Genomic DNA, 23,759 nt, shown 5'->3' on the forward strand with positions numbered 1-23,759 from the left:
GCTTAGCACTGGAGACAACCCAATGCAAACGGAAGGGCTGAGTTGGAGGTCACGCCTTCCATGCCCGCTAGGGTTTTACATGGGGGGACGGGACGGGACGGGGACGACACCTGATCTGATCCTGTAGAAAGAGGCATTTTAAATAAGACAAGGCAGGGTGAACTCTCTCACCCACCCCATTCCAATAACAACAGTGATTTCAATTTCATCTTTTTTATAAAAAAACCCCAAACCAGTTCCATTATTTCACTAGGAGAGCAAACAAATTCTTAAGCCTTCTTCCCCCTCCGACTTCAGCTCCATCTAACCAATAATTCTGCATATAATTCAAAGTCCGGGATACTTTCCATAATGAACCATCTTGGGGGGAAAAGTGGGGGAGGGACTCTATTTGAAAAATATATATATATATATTTATACTTTTAAAAAAAAAGTTCGTTTTTTTGCAGATGGAACGACCAAGGGTTGGAGTTTGCTTCGGATCCCCAATTTCACACAACCGCAGGAAGCCACCTGAAATACGCCTACAGGCGAACAAATCCGTGGGGGCGGGGAGGGAGGTCAAGCCCGAGAGGTGACACTCGGCACACGTTTGGCTCAGAGACCCAGGCTAACCCTTCAGACTGTATGGCGCAGAAGCCACACCCTACCCTCAATACTGTCCGGTCTGAAGCTATCGACCTGAAAAATCCTTGATAAGAGAGCTGAAAGAATGGCACGTGCCCACAGGACACGCTGCACGGCTGTGCTTTAAGAGTCACACAATACTATTTTGCTCAAGTCCTCTCTTAATGCACCATTGATTCGGAGGAGAGGCAAAAGGGGGTGAGGAGGAGGAGGAGAGAAGGATCCACGGGGTTTTTTGCCCTCTTCTTTCCCAGTTCATTCCGTGCAATGGCCGACTTTGATACTGTCGCTGAGAAAGAGGCCGCAGGAGCCCTCGTTTACAGCGTGATGAGAGGGGACGCCCCTCAGAGGAGGAGGAGGAGCAGGAGATTCATCCTTCGCGTTCGGTTGCTGCTACCCAGAAGCAAGTTTTTGGAAATGATTGCCGCTGATTTCATCATAGATTCATGCGCAAGTGCTCTGGCCGCTTGGAGATCATAGGGAAGGCTTGTTTCTTGTAGGGCCCGGTGTTTGGCTGCCGGATAGGGAGTGGAGCTGAGGCCTCCCCACAGACCGACACGTCCATTTGCTCTATCCCACCCGTCTGCATTGGGTACTCCACGGGCGCCTGAGCGTTTCCCACGCCAGAGGAAGTACCTCGCCCCCAGTAGTCCCCAGGAGAGAACTTGATAGGGCTTTAAAGAGAGAGAAGAAACGTTGGTTGAAAGACGTTTTGCGGAAAAAACACACAGAAACATGCTAGCTGTTGCACTACACCTAGCAGAAGCACCTGATTCAACAGGTTTAATTGGGCTACTGTTTCTGACTTTGGAACTCCACAGCAACATCCAGGAAACTTCAAGGGATTTCCGAGCCGTGTGCCTTTCAGATCATGCGAGAACCCTGCTGGGTCAGGACAAAGGCCAAGAAAGCATCCTGTTCTCAGAGCTAGGTGCCCCTAGGAAGCCAGCGAGAACCAGAATGCAACAGCACCCACCACACTTGCTATTCTCAGCAACGGGCATTCAGAGGCCTCCGACAGTGGCGACAGAAGAGAGCCATGAGCCGCACAGCCAATTCTCAGAGAGAAATGCAGTCCATAACATCTAGAGGGCACCATTTTAGCTGTTTGGCAGCAGCTCTCCTGGGTTCCAAGCAGGGAACCTTTCCCACCCTTACATGGAGGCATCGAAAACTGAATTCTGGACCTTCTGCATGCAAAACAAAAGCTCTACCACTGAGCTATGCCCCTTCCCTAGTGAGACAGAGCACTATACCGTATTTTTCGCTCTATAACATGCACCCGACCATAACACGCACATAGTTTTTAGAGGAGGAAAACGGGGGGGGGGGGGATTCTAAACGAAACAGTGGATGTATGATTTTTGTGGTTCATGCTGTGGCCACAGACATGTGATCTGAGAGTGAGTTTGGAGTAGCCCAATGCAAAAATCCTGAGGATCCATGTGGATCCATGCTTTGTAACCACATTTTGCACCACTGCGGCCCCAGGCAACAGTAGGTGCGTGATTTTTTTGGTGCAAGATGTAGCCATGGATATGCAATGTGATCTGATGTTGAATTTGGGGTGACCCAGTGCAAAAATCCTGAGGATCCATGTGGATCTGTGCTTTGTAACCACGTTTTAAGTGGGGAGGGAAGGAAAAGCACTCAAGGGACAAGGAGCACGCGTGGGGTGTGTGGAGAAGGATGCTGCTAATAATGCAGAAGAGGGGTGTAAGGGGAGAAGGCTCCTCTCCTCTCCCGGTTTGCTCCTTTAAAGCAAGCAGGCTCTGCTTTTCTCCCTCCTCCCTGCTCATCCCCGGCTTAGCGAGCTGAAAAACTTTGCTGCTATGTATCAGGAGGAGAGAGGGACAGAAAGCCTGCTTGCTTTAAAGGAGCCAACCGGACAGGAGCTGCTTACACTCGTGTAAGCGGCTCCCCTCCTCTCCCGCTTTGCTCCTTTAAAGAAGCAGGCTCTCTGTCCCTCTCTCCTCCCCACTCAGCGGCTCTTCTCCCGCTTTGCTGTTTCAAAGCGAGCCACGGAGGAGGGAAGGAAGGGGAACCATGGATCCTCTGCTCACGACTGCAGCAGATCCCCCCCCCCGCCACCCGTAGGCATTCGCTCCATAACACGCACAGACATTTCCCCTTACTTTCTAGGAGGAAAAAAGTGAGTGTTATGGTGCAAAAAATACGGTAAATGGTAAAATTAACCATTTACATTCTCTCTCACCACCCTGGAAAGGCCCAGACCCTCAACACCTCAATGACCCTCTTGCTGCTACTCACCAAAACTAGGGGTGGGGGAAGGGAAAGAGAAATACCTGACTGGTGTCCGTGGGCTGCCAATGAATCTGCGAGGTGATCGGATTTTTGGTTCAAAGGAAAACTTCTCCTTCACACTTTCAAGTACAGATGGAGCCACGTATGTGAAACCCTAGAAGGTGGGAAATAATTGTTGCCAAGTACACCCCCCCAAAGAATTTGAATGAATGTTCTGTGTTATGACAGGAGCAGAACGTGAAAGAACCAGTACCCCCCCCCACAAAAAATCATAGCCATCTAAAGGTAAAGGTAAATGGACCCCTGACCATTAGGTCCAGTCATGGCAGACTCTGGGGTTGCGGCGCTCATCTCGCTTTATTGGCTGAGGGAGCCGGCGTACAACTTCCAGGTCATGTGGCCAGCATGACTAAGCCGCTTCTGGCGAACCAGAGCAGTGCACGGAAACGCCGTTTACCTTCCCGCCAGAGCAGTACCTATTTGTCTACTTGCACTTTGACATGCTACGAACTGCTAGGTTGGCAGGACCTAGCCATCTAGATAGAGCCAATATGTGGTTTGTTAACAGGAACATGCATGAACATCAAAACTGCCTTTGGTCAGAGCAGTTTTCAAGCAGTGTGCCATGGCCCCCAGAGGTGCCTTGAAGGATGCTCAGGGGTGCCATGGGCAACACTGGTCTCTGTCCCTCTTTCCTTCCCTCCCTCCCTCCTCTGATGCTCTCTCATGTCTCTGCCTCCCAAAGGCTTGCACAGCTGTTTATTGCAGCAGCCCTGGCTATAAACTCTGAATTTGCTCCATTGTGCCTATGTGTACTTTCAGAAGCTCTCAGACAGCTGTTGCCCAAATCCCTGTATTAATTTCAACTCCCATCAGCTCCTGCAGCCAACATGGCCAATGGTCAAGAATGATGGAAGGAGTCCAACACTATCCACAGGCTCCTTATCCCTAGCCTATGCCACTACAGTGGTGCCTCGCAAGACAAAATTAATCCGTTCCGCGAGTCTCTTCGTCTTGCGGTTTTGTCTTGCGAAGCACGGCTATTAGCGGATTAGCGGCTATTAATGGCTTAGCGGCTATTAACGGCTTAGCGGCTTTAAGAAAAAGGATACAAACTCGCAAGACGTTTCGTCTTGTGAAGCAAGCCCATAGGGAAATTCGTCTTGCGGAACGACTCAAAAAACGGAAAACTCTTTCGTCTAGCGAGTTTTTCGTCTTGTGAGGCATTCGTCTTGCGGGGCACCACTGTACATAATACCAGCTGCAGACCAGAGTAAGGCACAAGAAGCAATGGATATTGGGAAACTGAGCCTACTAAGTAGTCAAGGGAGATGCAGAGCGTGCCCAAGCTTCAGAAAGGAGGCCTGGCAGTGGCAGAGAGCATCTTCCAGAATGTCTGCACCCTCAACAGGCCTTCTGACATTCCCTGCAGCCTGAAGACCAGGATTCTGCTGGTTTTCAACAATGCAGTACTTAGCCCCACTCCTACTTACCACAAAGACCTGGTTGGCACTTTCACTGAGAGTCGAGTCGTCGGGGCTATCGACAGGAGTCTGACGGGTAAATTTTGCATCAAACTGGCTCACATCCTCTTCAGATTGCTTTGCAAAATATATACATATGGATGAAGGTCAACAGATTATCAAGCAAAACTCCTTTAATAGCAGATGACTGAAATCGTCAGAATGGCAGATAAAAGAAACTGCAGGAAAACTCCCTGATGACAAATCATTGTTTGAAGAGGTCACCCCTTTTGGGGCAGTCCATTGACAGCACTCTTTTCACCCCTTTGGGGTCACTACTTCAGTGTCTCCAAAGGCCTGGAGTGAGCAGCCCCAGGGGAGAGATGGAGTGGAAACTGCTGCTAGACCATTTGGTTGTTTCAGTTGTCATGTGTCCTGTTTTCTTTACCCAGGAATTTGGTTTAAATGGAAATTATAATTGTTGTGCTCACTACAGCTTACCTTTGCTTTGATTAGTGATGGCCCTTTTTTCCCCCAGACTTGTTTCTACTGAGTCTGAATTTTTTGTATACTATACTTTCCTCCTGTGCATTTTTCATTATATTTTTATGTCACCATTCCCTGCTCTTGAAATATTCAATGAAGAGCTAGGTATAAATACTTAGAGGAGAAATGGGGTGTGCCTCCAAATAATTATTTAGGGGGAAAGCCTGGGCACTTTGGGATCCACAAAGCAAATACTAAGTTTAAATATTAATACTAAGTGAAATATTCTCCAGCAGCAAAGGGAGCATTACCAATACATACCAATAACGGTTTAAATGGGGGCTCCACCTTCCGAGCCAATAGCTCTTCCCAGTTGATGTGTCTGAAGAAAGGATGAGCCTAAGGACCATTATTAGACAACAGTCAGAATCCAACCCGGAAGAGAAAAAGATCTCAAAGTGGAAGCTTCCTAAGCTATACACAAACCTAAAAGGGGACAACTTGTCTGGTGTGCTGAAGGTGATGAGAATGAATACAGGCAAGGAGGAAAGCCATGTTCATTTCTTTCCTCAGTTTGGATTCAAGTCGTGCTTACAACTGGTAATGAAATAATAGGGCTCTCTTTAGCTGTTATACATCCCACTGACCCTAGAATTTCTCTGAGAGGCAGCCAGCATTTTCTCCCTCTCCCCCTCTCACACATAGTCCTAAACCACTAGTTTCCCAAACTCCTTGAAGGAAGCCAGGATGGCAAACCAGTTCAAAACAATTTGGATTGTAAGTTAAAAAGTAAGAGATGCCCACCGTTTCTTTCAAATAGTATACAAACACTGTCTCTATGGTACATTCTCCAGATCACAACACAGATGTCCTTCAAAAAAGAAAGAAAGAAAGAAACCAGGAGAAAGTCTAGCCTTGTGTTCCAGTTGAGCAAAAGCATTAAGCAAAAATTACCTGAACTTCTCCAGCATCTCCAGGACCAGCTCCTAGACGTGAGGCAGCATTTCTCTTTAGCAGCTTAGGAAAGGGGAAATATGTTTAAGAAAAAGTGAGGGACCCTGAAAGCCTGGGTTGCATACTGAAGCAGACTGCTGGAACTAAAGATGCCAAAGGCAGAACATTGGCTCATCTACGGACCAAACTCACCCGCAACATTCCAGCTCCTTACTGAAGTACCTCCTTCCTAAGAAAATAGACTGCAAGCATTTCCTTCAGCTACTCTTTCTTTTAAAGGATGCAACGAGCAGCATCCAGGGTTAGTCATACAGGAAAACCACAACTTGTGTTTGCTTTACTTACATGATTGCAACCTTACGTGGGTGGGAGTAAAATAAGCAGATAAACGGAAAGCCAAGGAAACTCACTGCTTTCCACTCTCCATTTATTTACCCCCACCTCACTTACAGGGCTTTGAGGAGGGAGTGGGAGGGCTCTGACAGCGTCCCAGAACCCTCACATGGCCAGGTAACCAAGGTGACTAGCTTTGGGAAGGAGGCGCAGCAGGTATGGTGACGCCTTCCTTCCTGATAAGGTGTGAGGGTTCTGGGAGCATCCCAGAAGCCAGTAAAGAAAGTGCTTCTTCTTAGTGCTTCGCTTATCAGGGTCTGGGAAGGTTGCCCATGGTGCTCGCTTCGGCAGCACATATACTGGGAAGGTTGCCCATGGCCCTCCTGCAATGTTCCCAGATGCAGGAAAGCAGCCCTCTGCCTTGCAGGGTGTGGTTCCAGGGGTTCCTGGCTTTGCACGCAGACCCTCAGAACCAAATCCTCACATAAGTGGCAGGCCCTCTGTAGTCACAAGTACATGACTAACTTAGAGCCATTAATTGCAATGGGTCTACTTAAGTAAGGTTTTAGTTGGACGCAACCCAAAGTCATTTAATTGGGGAAGCGCTGGTCTGTGACTCGCTTTAAGATAAAAACCCCCCAATTTCCCTGTTAAGATCCCCACCTTTTTAAGCAGATCTCTGGCTTCTTGCGTGAGGTAGGGAGGCAAGTTGAGTTTACACTTGAGAATCTTGTCAATGGTTTTCTTTCGATTCTCCCCAGTGAATGGGGGCTATGGAATGTGGGAGACAGAGGAGAGGAGGTAGAAAAGAGAGAGAGGAGGCCATAAGGAACTATGCACCACAATTATACAATTTCATATAAAAATAGATACTCCTGCTTTGACATATTTTTATTTTGAAAAGCAAACACACAGTCCCAATTAAAGCCATTTCCACACAATGCTATTCTGAAGAAAGCTTTGGAAGTACAGCAAGAAAACCAGTCCCAATTCCTGGGCTGCAAAAACAATGGGAAGAGCACTGGGTTTGGTTTTTAACATAGGCAACCCAAGGCTAAATGGTAGCTCTGGGTGGATCATTTACATGTCAAGGTGAAGCAGCCAATGAAGGGGAACTGGGGCAGGGGAGAACCAGGAGGGATGACGTCACATATGCTATTTAACAAAATGGCTGGGATGAGCAGACAACACACACCGGGCTGAAGTATTCAGTAAGGAGGGCATGAAGCAGTTTGCAAGCAAATAACCACTAAAGATCTAACCTCACTATTAAAGCTAGCTCTGGAATTTTTATAAGGCTGTAAAAGTGAAAGATCTACAGCCCAACCCCCTCCCAGTGAATAAAAAGATTATCATAGGAACACAAGGCCATATCCAAGTAAGTCCTACTCAGAGCAGCCCCACTGAATTAAAGAACCTAATTAATGTTTGCTAATGTCAGCGGGTCTATTCTGAATATGACTAGGGCTGGATACAGCCCGTAAGGAAGCTGGCCAGCCCCTAGTCCATCCAGCTGACTTGGCAGCAATGGCACTCCTGGGTTTCAGGAAGACAGCCTCTCCCAGCCCCTCCTGGAGATGCCACTGGGGTCTGAACCTGGCACCCTCTGCAATGTTCGGTCATTGAGCTATACGGCCTCCCCTTTGCCTCTTGCCACTTCCATCACTTTTATGAGATGCCACAAGTGAGCAATGGGCCTGCTTGCCTCCAAGTCCAAGCGTAAATTGACCCATCATTCCACCCTGCAAAGATGTGACAGCATCATTGCTCAGTGGGAGTTCCAGACATAAAAGCATTGCCAGTGAGTGAAGAACCTCTGTATTTAATACGATGACTCCACCATGCAACACTGCGATTCCTGCACTCGACTAGATGTTCCTCAGGATCCCTTCCAGTTTTACAATTCTATGAACACTTAAAAGCCCGTCCATCTCATTAGAGATGGTATCATTGTTTTCATTTGCTTTACTTCTTTCTTTACGTTTTCTGATTCTTAGCAATGGTGATCGATAAATGCTGCTTATAAGCTCATCAAGAGAGGCTAGTGAACTCAAAGGTTTGGAAAACCCTGCTCTATGAAATGAAAAAAATGCATGCAGTTTATAAATGTGCACCTACTGCTCCAGTCAGCATGTCATACATTAATGCCCCCAAACTCCACCAGTCCACAGCACGGTTGTGCCCACTCCGCATCAAGATTTCAGGAGCCCTAGAAAGACAAGAAAAACCATAGCAAAAAAGTTTTGAACAGGCAGATAGCACTAGCCTGCCCTCAAAGAAACATAATGAAGATGCAAAGATGCCCCATATACGGCTTAAGTTGTATTGCTGTACAATTCTTACACACCCCTGCCTCCCCAAACCCTATCCAGAAAGGCTTGTAAATAGCCACTCACCTGTGGTGAGTAAAAACAGCCTCCAGGCAACCAGACAAGAAAGTTCTTTTTCACTGCTGGGTATGGATCCACATTTACTACAAGCCTCTCCTACAATATAGAACTGACCTGTTGCTAAAATAACCTGCAACTGACTTCAAGGAAATGAAAACCAGGTACTTGGCTTGAATCTAGGGATCTGGAGTCACCCTATCATTGTAAGCTTGTAGCAGATAGATGAATTTCATGACGTGGATCAGCACATAGCAGCTACATGCTTTGTGCCCCATAAATTAAAAGATAGCTGTTACAGCATGGCTGTGTAGTATAGTGGGATGTACGTACCTCATATCACAAAATCAGATCAAGGGAAGTTTCTAAAATATACGGAGCTTTGTTCTGTGGGTCATAAAATGTTTATCAGCCATCTTTTGCTCCACTGGGCATGAAGAGTGTAATGCTCATAAACCTGGTTCAGCCTTACAATGGTACATGAATCCCCAGCAATTCCAGATTCCAAAATTCATGATTCCTAACAAGCAACTGTCAATGATCTGAGCTCAGCTGCAAGTTATCACACCACCAAAGCTTAACTTAACTTAAGAATATGCAGGTGGCTAAGCTAGAAACGAGTTTTAAGGGCAAAAAAGTTTTAGTTTGATTTACAAAGTTACGTATAAAATCTAGCTCCTTTCAAATATACGTGGTTTAGATAAAGCCCTTTGGCTGTGGTGGGGAACCTGTGTCCCTCTGCATGCTACTGGACTCCAGCTCCCATCAGCCACACCAACAAAATTCACTCGTCAGGGATGAAGGGGACTGCAGGCTGGCAGGGAGACTTCTCTACATACAGTGTCTCAAATATTTATGGAAGTAGTCCTGAGCTCTATAGACAGCCTAGCCCCTTGCCCCTCACCCAAGAAAAGCCCATCATATACAGTGGTGCCCCGCAAGACGAATGCCTCGCAAGACGACAAACTCGCTAGACGAAAGAGTTTTCCGTTTTGGAGGTGCTTCGCAAAACGAATCTCCTATGGGCTTGCTTCGCAAGACGAAAATGTCTTGCGAGTTCCTGCGGGGGTTTTTTCCCTCCCCCCCCCTTTTCTAAGCCGCTTATCAGCTGATCCGATAAGCCACTAAAAGCCGCTAAAAGCCGCTAATCCGTCAATGGGCTTGCTTCGCAAGACGAAAAAACCGCTAGACGAAGAGAATCACAGAACGGATTCTTTTCGTCTTGCAAGGCACCACTGTATTGAGCTAAGTTTTTAAAAGGTAAAATTTAGCCATTACCCCCAGACCAGAGAAATACTTTTCTGTTTCATCATGCGGGCTCACATGTATTCTATTGTTCCACAGAATGTATGCGTGACAGTTCCATCATGAATGGATTCTTTACACAGTCCAAAATCTGTCAGCTTAACATGACCTAAAAGGAAACAGGGGGGGGGGGAGTGGGAAAGAAACACTAACGCGTCATTCTAACAAGTCGTATCTGAGACCAAAACCCCAACTTGGGCATTTTTTAATTTTAACATACAGTACTTAATTTATAAACTGTTTTTCAGCAAAAGCCCCTCAAGGCAGATAAAGTAAGTCAAATAAAAAGCTGTAACCTTAGAACTATAACGATTCCCAACAGGAAAAACATACAAGCCCCACTCCATATGCCCCACAGGTTGAGAGCCAATGTTAGTCATAACACAAAACGTACTCACTAAAATCAATGGACTAAGAAATGTTAAGTCCACTGAAATCAACAGACTTTCTCAGAGAAAGACTTAACAGGGTATTACTCTGGAGACTTCAAATGCTTGGTGGCATACAGCTTGCTTTCAAAAAATTGAAATAACATATATAACCATGCAGTATCTTGAGGGTGGCGTGAAGAGCAGTGTCCTTTTTTGTCCTAACACATAATCTAGATTTCCGACTGCCTCAGGAGAACATAGGGGAAGCATTAAGCCACTCTGGGAGCCTTTCTGGCTGAGCAGAAGGGTAACATGTTCTAAATAAACAAAACAGACTTCACAAATGGCTGGATTCAGTCTGAGAAAATGGGGCAGGGAGGGACAGCTCAAACAAGAGAAGCTCAAAGACACCCAATCCCTTTTCCATTTCTCTTCTGCGTTGTTTTTTTTTAGATTTGAAGCCTGGAGGCAGGAACGGTCTTAGCACAGAGATGCAAGCTTTTTCTGGCTGGAGAGAAATGCTTTAAATCATCCTCCCCAACCTGCCACCCTTCAGGTGATTTTGGACTGCAACTGCCAGCCTAGCTAGGGCTGATGGGGAAAGGCGGCAACCTTTGAGGGTCACATGCCTTTGGTAGGCAAAAGTGGGCAGAGCACCAATTGTGACCCCTCTCTATCCTTGATTCAGGCAACCAACAGGCATTATAAAAGTTCAAGGACACATCCCAGCCTGCCGAAAAAACTCAATGAGGCTGCAGAGGAGGGCCAGGGAAGGATGTGGCTGGGAAAGGTGTGTGATGGGGAAGAATCCCAAAGGCCAGGCAGAGAGACCAGCGTTTGGCCACTGGGCCTGAGGGTTTCCCACCCTTCTTTCAGAACTATAAAGCTATGGCACGTGTCAACACATGAGCTCACTGTCGTACCACTAACCTTGGTGGTTGAGCATGATGTTTTCTGGCTTTAGATCTCGATAGATGATCCCCTTCTGATGCAGGTGCCCCAAAGCCATTGAAATTTCAGCCAAGTAGAAGCTGAAATGCAAGAATTTCATTAACAAATAAATGCCAATAGCAACGCGTCATATCTGAGTACAAAAATTATGTGGCTCAATATTAAGATACCGCACCAAACTGTGGTTTGCACTAATCATAATTTTAGAATGTGAACCAATCCAAGATCAGGCTAGCCAAGATACCTAAATGGTTTATTTCTCCATCCACTTCCTACCCCAGGCCCTAGGTGGGACAGCCTTCAGAGGGGGAGAAACAGCCATATGGTTCGTCAATTCAGACATCACACCAAACCACACTCAGTACAAACCACAGCCTGCACACTCGATTCAAACACCATTTCCAGTTCTGCCTTGTCAGATGTGACAAACAATGGTTTTTCAATTCAGACGTCTCACCAAACCATAGTTTTGAGATAAGCCTGCAATTTCACTGCCAGCGTAAGTTAGTTCTGCTCCTCAGGAGCTGGAGGGTGAGTACAAGCTACTAAGCTGAAAATTGAATCTCTTTACTTCCCTCCTGGCCGAAACAAGTGCATTCTGGCAGATTCCCCCAGCATCCCAGAGTGTACACAGAAAATACCACATTTCTTGCTCTATAAGACACACCTTTCCCCTCCTAAAAAGTAAGGGGAAATGTGTGTGCGTCTTATGGAGCGAATGCAGGCTGCACAGCTATCCCAGAAGCCAGAACAGCAAGAGGGATTGCTGCTTTCACTGCGCAGTGATCCCGCTTGCTGTTCTGGCTTCTGGGATTCAGAATATATTTTTTCTTGTTTTCCTCCTCCAAAAACTAGGCGCGTCTTATGGTCTGGTGCATCTTATAGAGTGAAAAATATGGTACTTACTATTCCACAGTTCCAAACAGGGGATCCATGCACTGTTTTGTTAAATCTGGGTATTTTCCACAGGAACATAGGTTCATATAAAATACCCAAACTTGCCAGTTTGTTCAAAATGGGCAACAATTATTCAACTCTGAAAAGGTTAACACTTTCCCAGAAACTTCCTTATGTAGGAACACAGGAAGCTGCCTGGTTGTTGAGGCTTGGAAATTGGAACTTGTTTGTCTTACCAAGCTGTGTCTTCCATAAATATCCCCTCTCTCTCCAACTGCATGAACAGTTCTCCTCCTGCGATGAAATGGACATGGGGTGGAGGGAGAAAGGTAAGAAACAATAAGTAATCTTTCTGCTATATACGGTACGTGAAAAAGCTTCCACCCCACACTGCTGGCTGGCTACAATACCAGAATTCACATTCTGACCATCAGTTGCATCCTTACCACTAAGATACTCAAGGATGAGGTAGAGTTTTCCACCAGTCTGAAAGGCATAAATCAAGTCTACAATGAACGAATGCTTGACTTCCTCCAAGATGTTCCGCTCTGCTTTCGTGTGAGCTGTATCTTTTGCATTTCGCACAATCATTGCCTAGAGAACAGAGACTTCAACAGTAAAGACAATGTTCTAAAGACTACACCAGAAACCAACTGTCAGCAATCCCATGATACACAGCCACCAATTGCTGGCATCATGATGGAAATTGAAGGACTTATTCACACAGAACTCTCAAACCATGGTTTGAAGAGGGGAGAGAGCAAGCCTTGGGCTCACACACTCTGCCCCTGCCCCCTGGCTTTGATTCAATCCCTGCTTCACTACAAGCCAAAGTTTCCCACTATATTCAAACCAATCAAGCAAGCTACCATAAGCACTAACAAATGTGCCTTCAAATCATGGTTTGAAGTGGGTTTCCGGTTCTTGTTTACATGGGGTTAACAGTAAACCGTAGACTTATACAAATAAATGCAAGTGTGTCATCAGGAGTCTTGGCTTGGGTATAACGCTTGAGCTGAGCCAAGAGAGTAAACTTCTGGGCCAAGGGTTGCCACCAGCAAGTCAACGTCAGCTCTTAATAAAAAGTGCTAGAGTCTTCTCACTGGTACTTGACAACACACTGGACACCTCTTCTTGCTCTTCCCATTGTTCTCTCATTTAGCTGGACTTTGCATTCATTGTTACAAGAAACATGTTGTGAAGAGATCAAGGATTCCTCACACAGTTAAAAGTGCATCTGAATTTCTTCTACCTCAAATAAATGGGACTAAGTGGTATGCCTCAGTTGGATCATGTCCAGAGTAATTTAGGTTTCAACAGACCAATATGCACTCGGCAACCTTTTAAAAAATGTAAGTCAAAGGGCTCTGCAAAGTATGCTATGCTAATATACTGCGATAAGCCATAAATAAGAATACTGGCTTGCAAAACAGACCTCCCCTTGCATAACTTGCTCTCAAAACAAAACAGAGTTCCAAAAGTTTATGCGCAAAGCTTTAAAGAATTTTGGAGTCATTAAAGAAACAGTTGATTCCAATTCATAAAACAAGTGGTAGCCAATGTGGTGGCCTCGAGACATTTTGGACTACAACTCCCATCATTCCCAAACAATATGGCCAATAGTCAGGAATGATGGGAATTGTTGGCCAGCAAAAATAAATAGGTAGATACCCAGAGGCGCCATTTTGCCAACCTTGGCATTAACAAAGAAGAACATAAGAAGAGGCTGCTGGATCAGGACATGGCCAACATCCTATTCTCACAGTGGTCCATGTTCCCACAAGCGTGACCTGAGAACAACAGAACTCCCCACCCCCCTGCAGTTCCCAGGAACTGGCACACTACTTACTGGTTTCTATTCTAGAAGCGAGTGCAGCAGTTTTGATTACAGGAAGCTGCCTTACACCATTTCGGGCTAGCTGTTGATATTGTCTACTCTGACCAGGGGAGGCTCTCTGGTCTCAGAATTTCGGACGAAGAAAGAACGGCTATGCTCTGCCTCCACCCTGAGGCAGCAATGCTTGTGAATAACAGTTGCTGGAAACCACAGGAGGGGAGAGGGCTCTTGTGGTCAGGTCCTCCTTGTGGGTTTCCCACAGGCATTAAGTGAGAACAGGATGCTGGATTAGAAGGGCCACTGGCTTGATCCAGCAGGCCCTTCTTCCATCTCATCAGCCTCTCTCTGGTCTGTTTTTTTAAAAAAGAAAAACAGAACAAAACCTGGAGATGCCAGGGATTAAAACCAGAACTCTCTGCCAGTGACATGAGCTCTTGTTGCTGAACTATGATCTCTTCCCCTCAAGACAGCCCCTCTTATTTAATAGCTAAATGTCAAAAGCCAACTCACCTTTTTAAGCACCTTCATGGCAAATATCTTACCAGTATTGGCTCCCGTTACTTTTCGAACTTGGAAAACCTGTCCAAAACAATGGAGATTAATTAGATGCCTTTTTAAAAGATAGTTAGAAGCAGTGGCGTAGCGTGGGTTGTCAGCACCCGGGGCAAGGCAAGTAATTTGCGCCCCCTAACCCGTGGATTTGCGCCCCCTAACCCTAACCCCCAGATGTTGCGCCCAGTACAGCCGCCCCCCCTGCACCCCCCACGCTACGCCACTGCTAAGGGGACAAGGAACACGCGTGGGGTGGGTGGAGAAGGATGTGGCTAATAATGCAGGAGGGGGGTCTAAGGGGAAAAGGAGCTCGCATGGGGTGGGTGGAGAAGGAGCTTTTCGGAGAGCTGAGCGGGGAGGGGGGAGGGAAAGAGCACTGTTGCTTTAAAGGAGCCAACCGGACAGCAGCCACTTACAGCAGTGTAAGCAGCTCCTTTCCACTCCTGCTTTGCTCCTTCTCTCCCTCTTTGCTGCTTTACACAGCTAATGGTGAATCCCCTGCAACCCAAGTCCTGCTCAGCGGATCAGCTGAGACGCTGGGAGAATTGTAATTTCCCCCTCTCCCTCATCCCGTGCCCTCCTGTCCCCAGCAGCCTTTTAAAAAACTTTTTTACTGGTTTTCACTGCGCTCGTGGCTCAGAGCCCTCCTGTGCCCTGCCGTCCCTCTGCAGCCTCATTGCTCCGTTTAGAGAGCGCACGGACCTTTGCTAGCTGAGGCTGCAGCAGCTGTTGCTGGCTACGCAGCGCTTTTTCCGGCTCGCTATGGCTCCCGTCTGTCCCTCCTCGCGTGTAAGCGGCTGCTGCCCGCTTTGCTGGCATGGCTCTCCTTCCCTCCCTCCTCCTCAGCTCCACCCCCTCCTCCTGGCTGTAAAGCAAGCATGAGTGCATTCGCTCTGTAACACGCACAGGCATTTTCCCTTCCTTTCTAGGAGCAAAAAAGTGTGTGTTTTGGAGCGAAAATTACGGTAATTCCCAGCAAGCAATTAGCAGGCTCGCTCCACCTCCTCCTCCTCCCGGCTTTGCTGCTGCTGCTGCTGCTGCGCGGCTCTTTTCCTCCACCGACGGCGCGCTGCGCCTTGGAGAGGTTCCCGCTTCCTCGAGGGGGGCCGGCCAAACGCGCCCCCCAAAATGTTGCGCCCGGTGCGGCCGGCACCCCTGGCACCCCCCACGCTACGCCACTGGTTAGAAGACACTGCAAGGTCTGCTGTTTGAAGCTCTTCCACTACCAGGGAGCGGTAGAGAGAAGTCTTTTGACTTCAAACCAGCCAGAAAACTTCTGTTTTAGATCATCTTATAGATAACATGCATGTATTTATTTGTTATTTTTTCCAATATTTACAGAATCTCTCACCAAGCTCACACATCTCATACTTCTTACCTTTCCATAGCCACCTTTTCCAAGGACACGTAACAGCTCAAAGCACTCTGGGCGGATCTTTTCAGGGCCTCTGTTTACACTAGTTTCCGAAATCTCAAATTTTTCACAATGCTCCATGCCACTAACAAACAAAAAAGTTAATTAGGGTAGCCTTTAAAACAATACTAAGTACATTAACTATTCTGTATATAACTAAAAGCCTCCCTGTGAGGTGCTCAGGAAGGGATGGGGGAGAAAGTATTATTTAGAATACAAACTGGAATACAAACTCTGACTACTGCAAATATGAGTTCTAAATAATTTGAAATGTTTAATTTAAGAAATACATTTTTCAAAGCACAGTAATTTTTTTAAAAAAAAACACCATGAAACGTTTCTGAAGTCAGGCAAATGAAACCATTCTAACACATGTGCATCAATCCAGACTTCCTTATATGCTTGAACAGGATGCATACATAGACCTAAGCATAGTGCTCTGAAAGCACTAGTTTTAAAGGGGAGAGAGAAGCAAACTACTAGAGGCCAATGCCAACTGCAGAGGATAGAATACCTTCATATACAAGGGAAGGGAGACCCCCACAGCCCCCTGCCCACAAAGGTTGTTTCCTCATTGCAATTGCGGCAAGTAGGACACAATACAGGAAACCTCTTTTTGCATCTGAAACAGCTCTTGCTGGATTAAGACAACAAATTATTGATACTGGCCTGTTTAGGTTTACAGCCTACTCCAGGGACTGACAATGTGGTGTCTGTGGCTGCAAGGCAGCCCTAAGGTCTTCCCCTGTGCCCACAAAGCCTTTGAGTCTCCCTGATCATTAAGTAGTGAGAGTGGGCAACATTTGCTCTCTTAAAAAGTAAACAGAGCTGAAGGAGGAAATTGACAGAATGACACTCTTTCCAACTTCCTTTTTCAAGGTTTAGTTTAATACTACCAGGTTCAACTTTTAACCAGATTCCTTGGAAAATCTGTGTGTGTGTGTGCTTTTTCTCATTCTGTCTCTTGGAGGGGGAGATCTCCTTCCAACAAGCAATCCGAACACAGAGGTAGTTACCAGCTGGGAGATATAACTGTTGAAACCGAATACAGGCACAGAAACAAGCAGACTGAGACCAAAAGCTGTTTCAAGGCCCCTCAGAATATTGCATGGTCCACTCTCGAGCTCTTGCCTGCACAAGGAGCTATTTCACAGGCAGGAACAGCTAATTAAACATGATGGCATTGCTACCTGGACTCTAGCACTGACTTAGGACAGGACTGTTTCCTCCCCAACTCTTCCATTGACAAGGATCCATTTCCAGTTAAAAACTTACAGCTCATATGGGACGACTCCCCCATGGTCCATGCTTTCACTTAAGTGACCCTAAAACAAGATAAGCGGGGAGGAGAGAGAGAGAATCAGAAAAGTAAACAGTGTATGTTTAGAAAGAACTATGAATTTTTGCTTAAACATTAACCCAGGATTTAGGACTGACAGCACTCCAAGACTGCATTCAGCTCTTACATAAGCACAGTCAGCAGCAGGGTATGGTAATTCCTATGCTGGGTTTTTGTGGAACATCCACAGAGTTCGACAGGAGCGCTGCCAAATCCTCCGAAGCACAGCACAGGGACTCAGCACTCTTTACCCAACTACACTGCTACCCAATTTCGTACAACGCTGACAGTGACTAATTTAGCTCTTAAAACACGGGTCTTTTCTGAACACTACAGATCAGAACTGTTTTTACCACTGAGAACTTACTGCATTGGGGAAAAGCAGGATCTGCTTTACTATACAAAATGAAGACAACGCCTAGGTCCCCGACACCTGGGCTGCTGGAGACTTAATGGGTTGGAGCCAGAGTTATGCAAACAGAACTCTATCCAGGCAACTGCCCTCTCATCCCCACTGCAGCCCTCTCCCCTCAAAACTTCCACTTGTTCGGCTCCCTGAAGCTCAGCTTAGAGAGTTTATAGAAATATTGCATGGAGGATGGCGCATACTTATTTTCTCTGGCCCCAGAGGGTAGGACCCAAACCAATGGCTTCAAGTTACAAGAAAGGAGGTTCCAACTAAACATCAGGATGAACTGGATCCTGATGGTAAGAGCAGTTCAACGGTGGAACAGACTCCCTTGGACGGTGGTGGGCTGGCCGTCATTAGAGGATTTTAAGCAGAGGTTGGAAGGCCATCTCTTATGGATGCTTTTGCTGAGATCCCCACATAGCAGGGGTTGGACTAAATGACCCTAAGGATCCTTTGCAACTACAGTGGTGCCTCGCAAGATGAAATTAACCCGTTCCGTGAGTCTCTTCGTCTTGCGGTTTTTTTGTCTTGTGAAGCACGGCTATTAGCGGCTTAGCGGCTTTAAGAAAAAGGAAACAAACTTGCAAGACGTTTCGTCTTGCGAAGCAAGCCCATAGGGAAATTCGTCTTGCGGAACGACTCAAAAAACGGAAAACTCTTTCGTCTAGCGAGTTTTTCGTCTTGCGAGGCACCACTGTATACAATTCTCTGTTTCTATGACTGCAGCCTATTTTTTTTTTTTAACTGCATGGAGAAGCATCTTTTCAGCCTGACGTTCTATACTCCAAACAAGTTTATAATCTGCTGTTTGTGAAAACTAAACCTGTGTCACATATGAAGGACAGACCATAGGAAAAGTTAGCCTTAAAAAACTACTAATATTATTTGCCCACCACCACCACAATCCATGCTTGGCGTAGCTCACATGGGACTGATTTTATTCATTTACAGAGTCTGAAGCTAGACATCACCACCACTTCACCAAGGGTAACAGGACTGTTTCCAGTCCTCTCAAAAATTAAAATACAGTCGTACCTTGGTTTTGAACGCCTTGTGACTTGAACGTTTTGGCTCCCGAAAGCTGCAATCCTGAAAGTGAGTGTTTCAGTTTGCGAACTTTTTTTGGAAGCCGAACGTCTGATGCGGCTTCCGATTGAGTGCAGGAAGCTCCTGCAGCCAATCAGAAGCCACACCTTGGTTTTCGAAAGTTGAACGGACTTCCGGAACAGATTCTGTTCGAGAACCAGGGTACGGCTGTCTTTCTTCGCATCATTCTTCTGCCTTATCACCAGCAGTTACAACTAATGTCAGGAGTACAAAAATCCAAGCACTTAAGGGAGGGTGTGTGTGGACTGGTGATTGACTCCTGGATAAAGGGAGGGGTCAGGAAGCAGGTTTCTAGCAAAACCTTGCTGGGCCCAATGTTTTGCAAAACAATTTACACCTAAGACTACTGTTAGTAAGTAGAACATTGGTCCTGTATCCACCCAGATAGGAATAAATCACCGGTGTACAGCACTGGTGGCATAATAACAAACTGGTTGTGGATATGAAGACCTAGGAGATGAAAAGACTATTTCATCCAGGCAAGTTTGAAAAGATATACCACCATGCACAGACAGAACGATGATTCTACAATAGCATGCGCACACACACACAAAAATGGGACAGGCTGATGAGCATAAAACCACCTGTCATGCAACAATGGCAGGATCAAAAGCAACCTCAGAGCACATGGGTTTTGATCTACAAAATCAGAATGCTACTTAAAAGCTTTAAAATACCATTTTGAGTGTATAGTGGCACAAGTAACAGCAGATATTCTTTATTTTCAGGTAAAACACTAATTAAAAGCCTAGTGTGTGTGTGTGTGTGTGTGTGTGTGTGTGTGTACATGCCTTTATATAAGATGTGTTATATAAGCATTTTCTTTTGAAGAACATTTACCTTCAATTTGGATGCTAGCTTGCAGCACCACAAAACAGCATCAATATTTGCAGACCTTCACAAGAAGGTTAAATGAGGTCACCCCTCACTGTATTGATGCAGTTTTCTTCTGCAGAATAACCCTAGAAAAACTGGAAGCTACCTTATACAGTGGTACCTCAGGATACAGACACTTCAGGTTACAGACTCCGCTAACCCAGAAATATTACCTTGGGTTAAGAACTTTGCTTCAGGATGAGAACAGAAATCGTGCGGTGGCGGCAGGAGACTCCATTAGCTAAAGTGGTACCTCAGGATAAGAACAGTTTCAGGTTAAGAACGGACCTCCAGAACGAATTAAGTTCTTAACTCGAGGTACCACTGTACTGGATCACACCACTGTTCTGTCTAGAGTAGAGCTCTGTCTAGCTCTACTCTACATCAATAGATAGCAGATGTTTGGGATTTCAGATGAGTCCCTCTTCCAGCCCTACCTGGAGATGCCAATGCTCTGCCAATGAGCTACAGCCTTCTCCTAACTCTAGGAACTTGAAATATTTGTCAGGTTTCAAGGAAGCTGGATCTTTACCAGGGAAGCTGTCCTCAACTACAGCCAGTACTCAGGCACTGGCTCAACAAGTCTCCTAAGACAACTACTTGCGGCCAGCAAACTAGCAGCAACACTGTTCCACAGGCCTAGAACACTCACCGCCTGATCCTAGGCACGTTTATGCAGAACTAAGTCCAATGGAACATAGCCCCAATGTATGTATGCATTAGACTACAGTCCCAAGCACTCTAAACAAGACTTGGCAAATCACAGAATTATCTAATAAACTGGCATTCTGGAGCGAGTCTGTCTCTTAGCACACTCATGTTTAGGCAGTTGCACTAGCAGAAAAACTGATGTGTCAACTATGTGCTGCTAAGAGAAATTTGACCCATTTAACCCCAAACACATGGAGGACTCTGGAGAGACTAGATTGAAATTTCTGGCATTTTTTGTGATTTGTGCTTTTGTAATCCTTTGTATTCTTTTAATGACTTGTAAACTTTTAGCGGGACAACTTTTTTGTTCTTTAAGGCTTAAAATTTAAAAGAGAAAGTTTTTAAAAACCCAAATGGGACATAGCAAGTTTTCTTTGCCCTTATCCAGAGTGTATTGCAGGGAATGAATACACCTGAATATTATTTTGTGTTCGCTTGTGCTTCAGCACCCAGTTATCAAACACAAAAGCAGTAGCCCCGTTGGAGCAAGGGGACCCCCAAGCCCAGCCTTGCTTGTAACCCACTCACTTGGCTTACCACAGGCAACCAGGAATGTTAACCTGGGCTCCTCCTCCTTTCCAGAGCACTTTTGATTCCTTCCTGCCCAGTGCTGAAACCAAGCAGGCTGTGGAAGCTTAAGAGTGCTTTGTCACTCCTCAAGCATTTCCATACTGTACGTGCAAGAGGTGATGTGCCTTCCAATGCATTCAGCATAGTAACCAAGAGGACGAATGACAAAGCTCTCCTTCCCTCTTGCTGTCAGCCAGCTATGTATCTGTGGTAGACAAGCAGCAGGTCAACCTTTAGCACATTCAGCACACCAACCCAGTACAGTGGTACCTCGGGTTAAGTACTTAATTCGTTCCGGAGGTCCGTTCTTAACCTGAAACTGTTCTTAACCTGAAGCACCACTTTAGCTAATGGGGCCTCCCGCTGCTGCTGCGCCGCCACCACGCGATTTCTGTTCTCACCCTGAAGCAAAGTTCTTAACCCGAGGTACTATTTCTGGGTTAGTGGAGTCTGTAACCTGAAGCATATGTAACCTGAAGCATATGTAACCCGAGGTACCACTGTATGCTGATGGGCAATGGACAGATCAAGACATGCTTTCTGCCACTCACCACTTCCTTTCTATGCTGGATGTGCATGACAGAACTTTAGCTCCTGTGTGCCTAACAGAGAAACACTGCAAAGGGACATAGGTCTCTGTCACAAGCCTGCTGAGTTGACACACAGGAAGCCCCATTCTATTACTCCAGCATAGAAACCATGTGAGCTGGCAGCATATATAACTTCATCCCTCCACTGCCAATCCGCTGCACTACCTCACTGGATGAACAGGAGTCAAAGTTTCTTCCTGTACAACCAAACAGGCTAAGAAGAAGAGGCACAAGGAACACTGATTTCTAGCCTGCAAAATGTTTTTACTTACCTGCTTTTAACTCATAAAAGAGGGGCAGGCAGTGCTCTGCTTGTCTTCAACAATCCCTCTTATGAGTAAAATTATTACAAGATATTAAGTGTGTCCCTCAAAAGTTACAAGGCTGCTCTAATCAGGCAGAGCCACATTCATTTCCTAAACAACCCTTTCCCCGCATATAGCAGTATCTGCATGTTCTTATCACCACGTACTATCTTTTGCCTCCCCTTAATACATTAAGTCAAAATAGAGCAGTTTCTGAAAATTCACTCCACAAAAATGATTATAAGCAAAAGGCAAAATAATGGGTAGTCAACTACCAGACCAACTGAAGTTAATGACCCTAGCTTAGTCACATTCATTAATTTAAATAAGTCTACTCGGAATAACTTAGCTGAATACCAACCCGTATTTCCTCACTCCCATGACTAAGCAGCATCTATTAAGATTAACTGGGTCGTTAACAATAAGTGCACTAGTTCACTTATTAAAGCACTGTTATCATTAGTAATAAATTCCACAGGAGAAGATGTGTTGTTGCAGCAAGAACAGTAGAAAGTCTTGTGATACTTTAAAGACCAAGGCTGCAATCCTAACCACACCTACCTGGGAATAAGCCCCATTAAATTCAGCAGAACTTACTTCTGAATAGACATGATTAGGATGGTGCCATAAAGTGCTTATAGGATTTTAGCCTATCTAAGAGTAAACCCCATTGACCTCAAAAGGACTTTCTTCTGAGGAGATGTGGAAAAGATCGAACTGCATCAGATTTATTGCAGCATCAGCTTTCATGGACTTGTGCCCACTACATCTCACTCAGATTCATTGAAATGCAACTATTACCTGACAAAGCGAGCTCCAGCCCCACCAAAGTGGATGCTGCAATAAACCAGTTAAGTTTTAAAAGGTGCCACAGGACCTTTATCACTACTGAGTTCTTAATGCAAGCTGCTTTTGCACTTTCTGTAAAAAAAGACAGGGAATCAGTGCCTTTTGCAACCACAAAATGTATTAATGGCCACTAGGAACATAGGAAGCTGTCCTATACCGAGTCAAGCTGTTGGTTCACCTAGCTCAGTAACTGCCTAATAATAATGAGAATAACCTGTGACATAATCATTAATTTATTCCCGCTGGATCATCATAATCCTGAATTTAATAATAATAATAATAATCATCATCATCATCTGTCGGACGCAATGCAGAAACAATCATTTAATATTGTATTATTACTAGATCTTAAGTGTAATAATAATCATAATAAAATGCACAATGCAGGAACCTAAAAAATAGTAAGAACACGTGTCAAACCCAATGCAAAAACACGACCACGGATTTGTATGCATTTATTACTACTCTCGCTATTCTTCCTACTGCTCATGCCAAAGGCACAATGCGGGAAGACCGTAATAACAGCAGCAAACGCCGTTAGTACAATGCAGGAATAGGAAGTCAGTTATAACGGAACCATCCTCGCAGCCCCCAAGAGCCGCCCCTCCGCCTCCCACCCTCGGCCACGTCCTTCCCCGAAGGCGGCCTCGCCCGGCCCGCCTCCCTCCCTCCCTCCGGGGCCTCAGCCGCCTCGCCCTCCCCGCCCCCGAGGCCTGAGCCGGGCTCCCCCGAGGCGCCTCCTCCCGGCACATGGGCCGGGCCTGCCTCACCCCCTCCTCCAGCTCCTCGTCCGAGGCCGCCTCTTCGGGCTGGTCCAGGTCGATGTCGAAGACGCCCGCCATGGCCTGGGAAACGCGAGCAGCGGCGGCGGCGGCACAGCCGGAGCCGCCCTTCGCTGCCTAGTGGCGAGAGCGCGCGGGTGAGGACCGGAGGGCCGCCTCATGGGCCCGCAGCGGCAACCCCGAGCGCCGCCATGACGGCCGCCATCGCCCAGGTTAGCCGGAGACCTTCCCCGCCCGCTCAGCGCGCCTGCGCGGCTCTTCCCCTCCGGAGGGACTGCGCAAGCGTGGGGCGGCGCCGGGGAGGTGGGCGGCCAGGGGCACCTGGGCCCGCGTGGCTAGTGCGCAAGCGCAAAGAGCACGCGGCGGCGCTTTCCGA

General features: G+C 46.3%; 1 protein-coding gene across 1 annotated transcript; it reads right to left on the reverse strand.

Moving 5' to 3' along the window:
• Positions 1-6: 6 nt before the first annotated feature.
• RPS6KB1 (ribosomal protein S6 kinase B1) lies at positions 7-23,600 on the reverse strand. Its single transcript, XM_081172141.1, has 15 exons — positions 23,372-23,600; positions 17,118-17,167; positions 15,807-15,927; positions 14,387-14,455; positions 12,486-12,633; positions 12,276-12,333; positions 11,122-11,222; positions 9,839-9,929; positions 8,247-8,337; positions 6,792-6,899; positions 5,796-5,858; positions 5,163-5,240; positions 4,386-4,493; positions 2,934-3,046; positions 7-1,301 (listed from the first exon to the last, which is right to left on the reverse strand). The coding sequence occupies exons 1-15, from the start codon at positions 23,441-23,443 to the stop codon at positions 1,064-1,066; spliced, it is 1,509 nt and encodes a 502-aa protein (XP_081028267.1). The 5' UTR covers positions 23,444-23,600; the 3' UTR covers positions 7-1,063.
• Positions 23,601-23,759: the final 159 nt, after the last annotated feature.

Source organism: Podarcis bocagei, assembly GCF_964188305.1.
Source record: "Podarcis bocagei genome assembly, chromosome: 15".
NCBI lineage: Eukaryota > Metazoa > Chordata > Lepidosauria > Squamata > Lacertidae > Podarcis > Podarcis bocagei.

What these genes read in the sequence shown, in the direction of transcription:
- RPS6KB1 (XM_081172141.1), bottom strand. Translation starts at nt 23,443, where the DNA reads ATGGCGGGCGTCTTCGACATCGACCTGGACCAGCCCGAAGAGGCGGCC. An exon ending in CATCCTTGAGTATCTTAGTG is followed by an intron (nt 12,334 to 12,485) that starts GTAAGGATGCAA and finishes ATTTCATCGCAG; the next exon opens with GAGGAGAACTGTTCATGCAG. An exon ending in TTTATGGAAGACACAGCTTG is followed by an intron (nt 11,223 to 12,275) that starts GTAAGACAAACA and finishes CTTGCATTTCAG; the next exon opens with CTTCTACTTGGCTGAAATTT.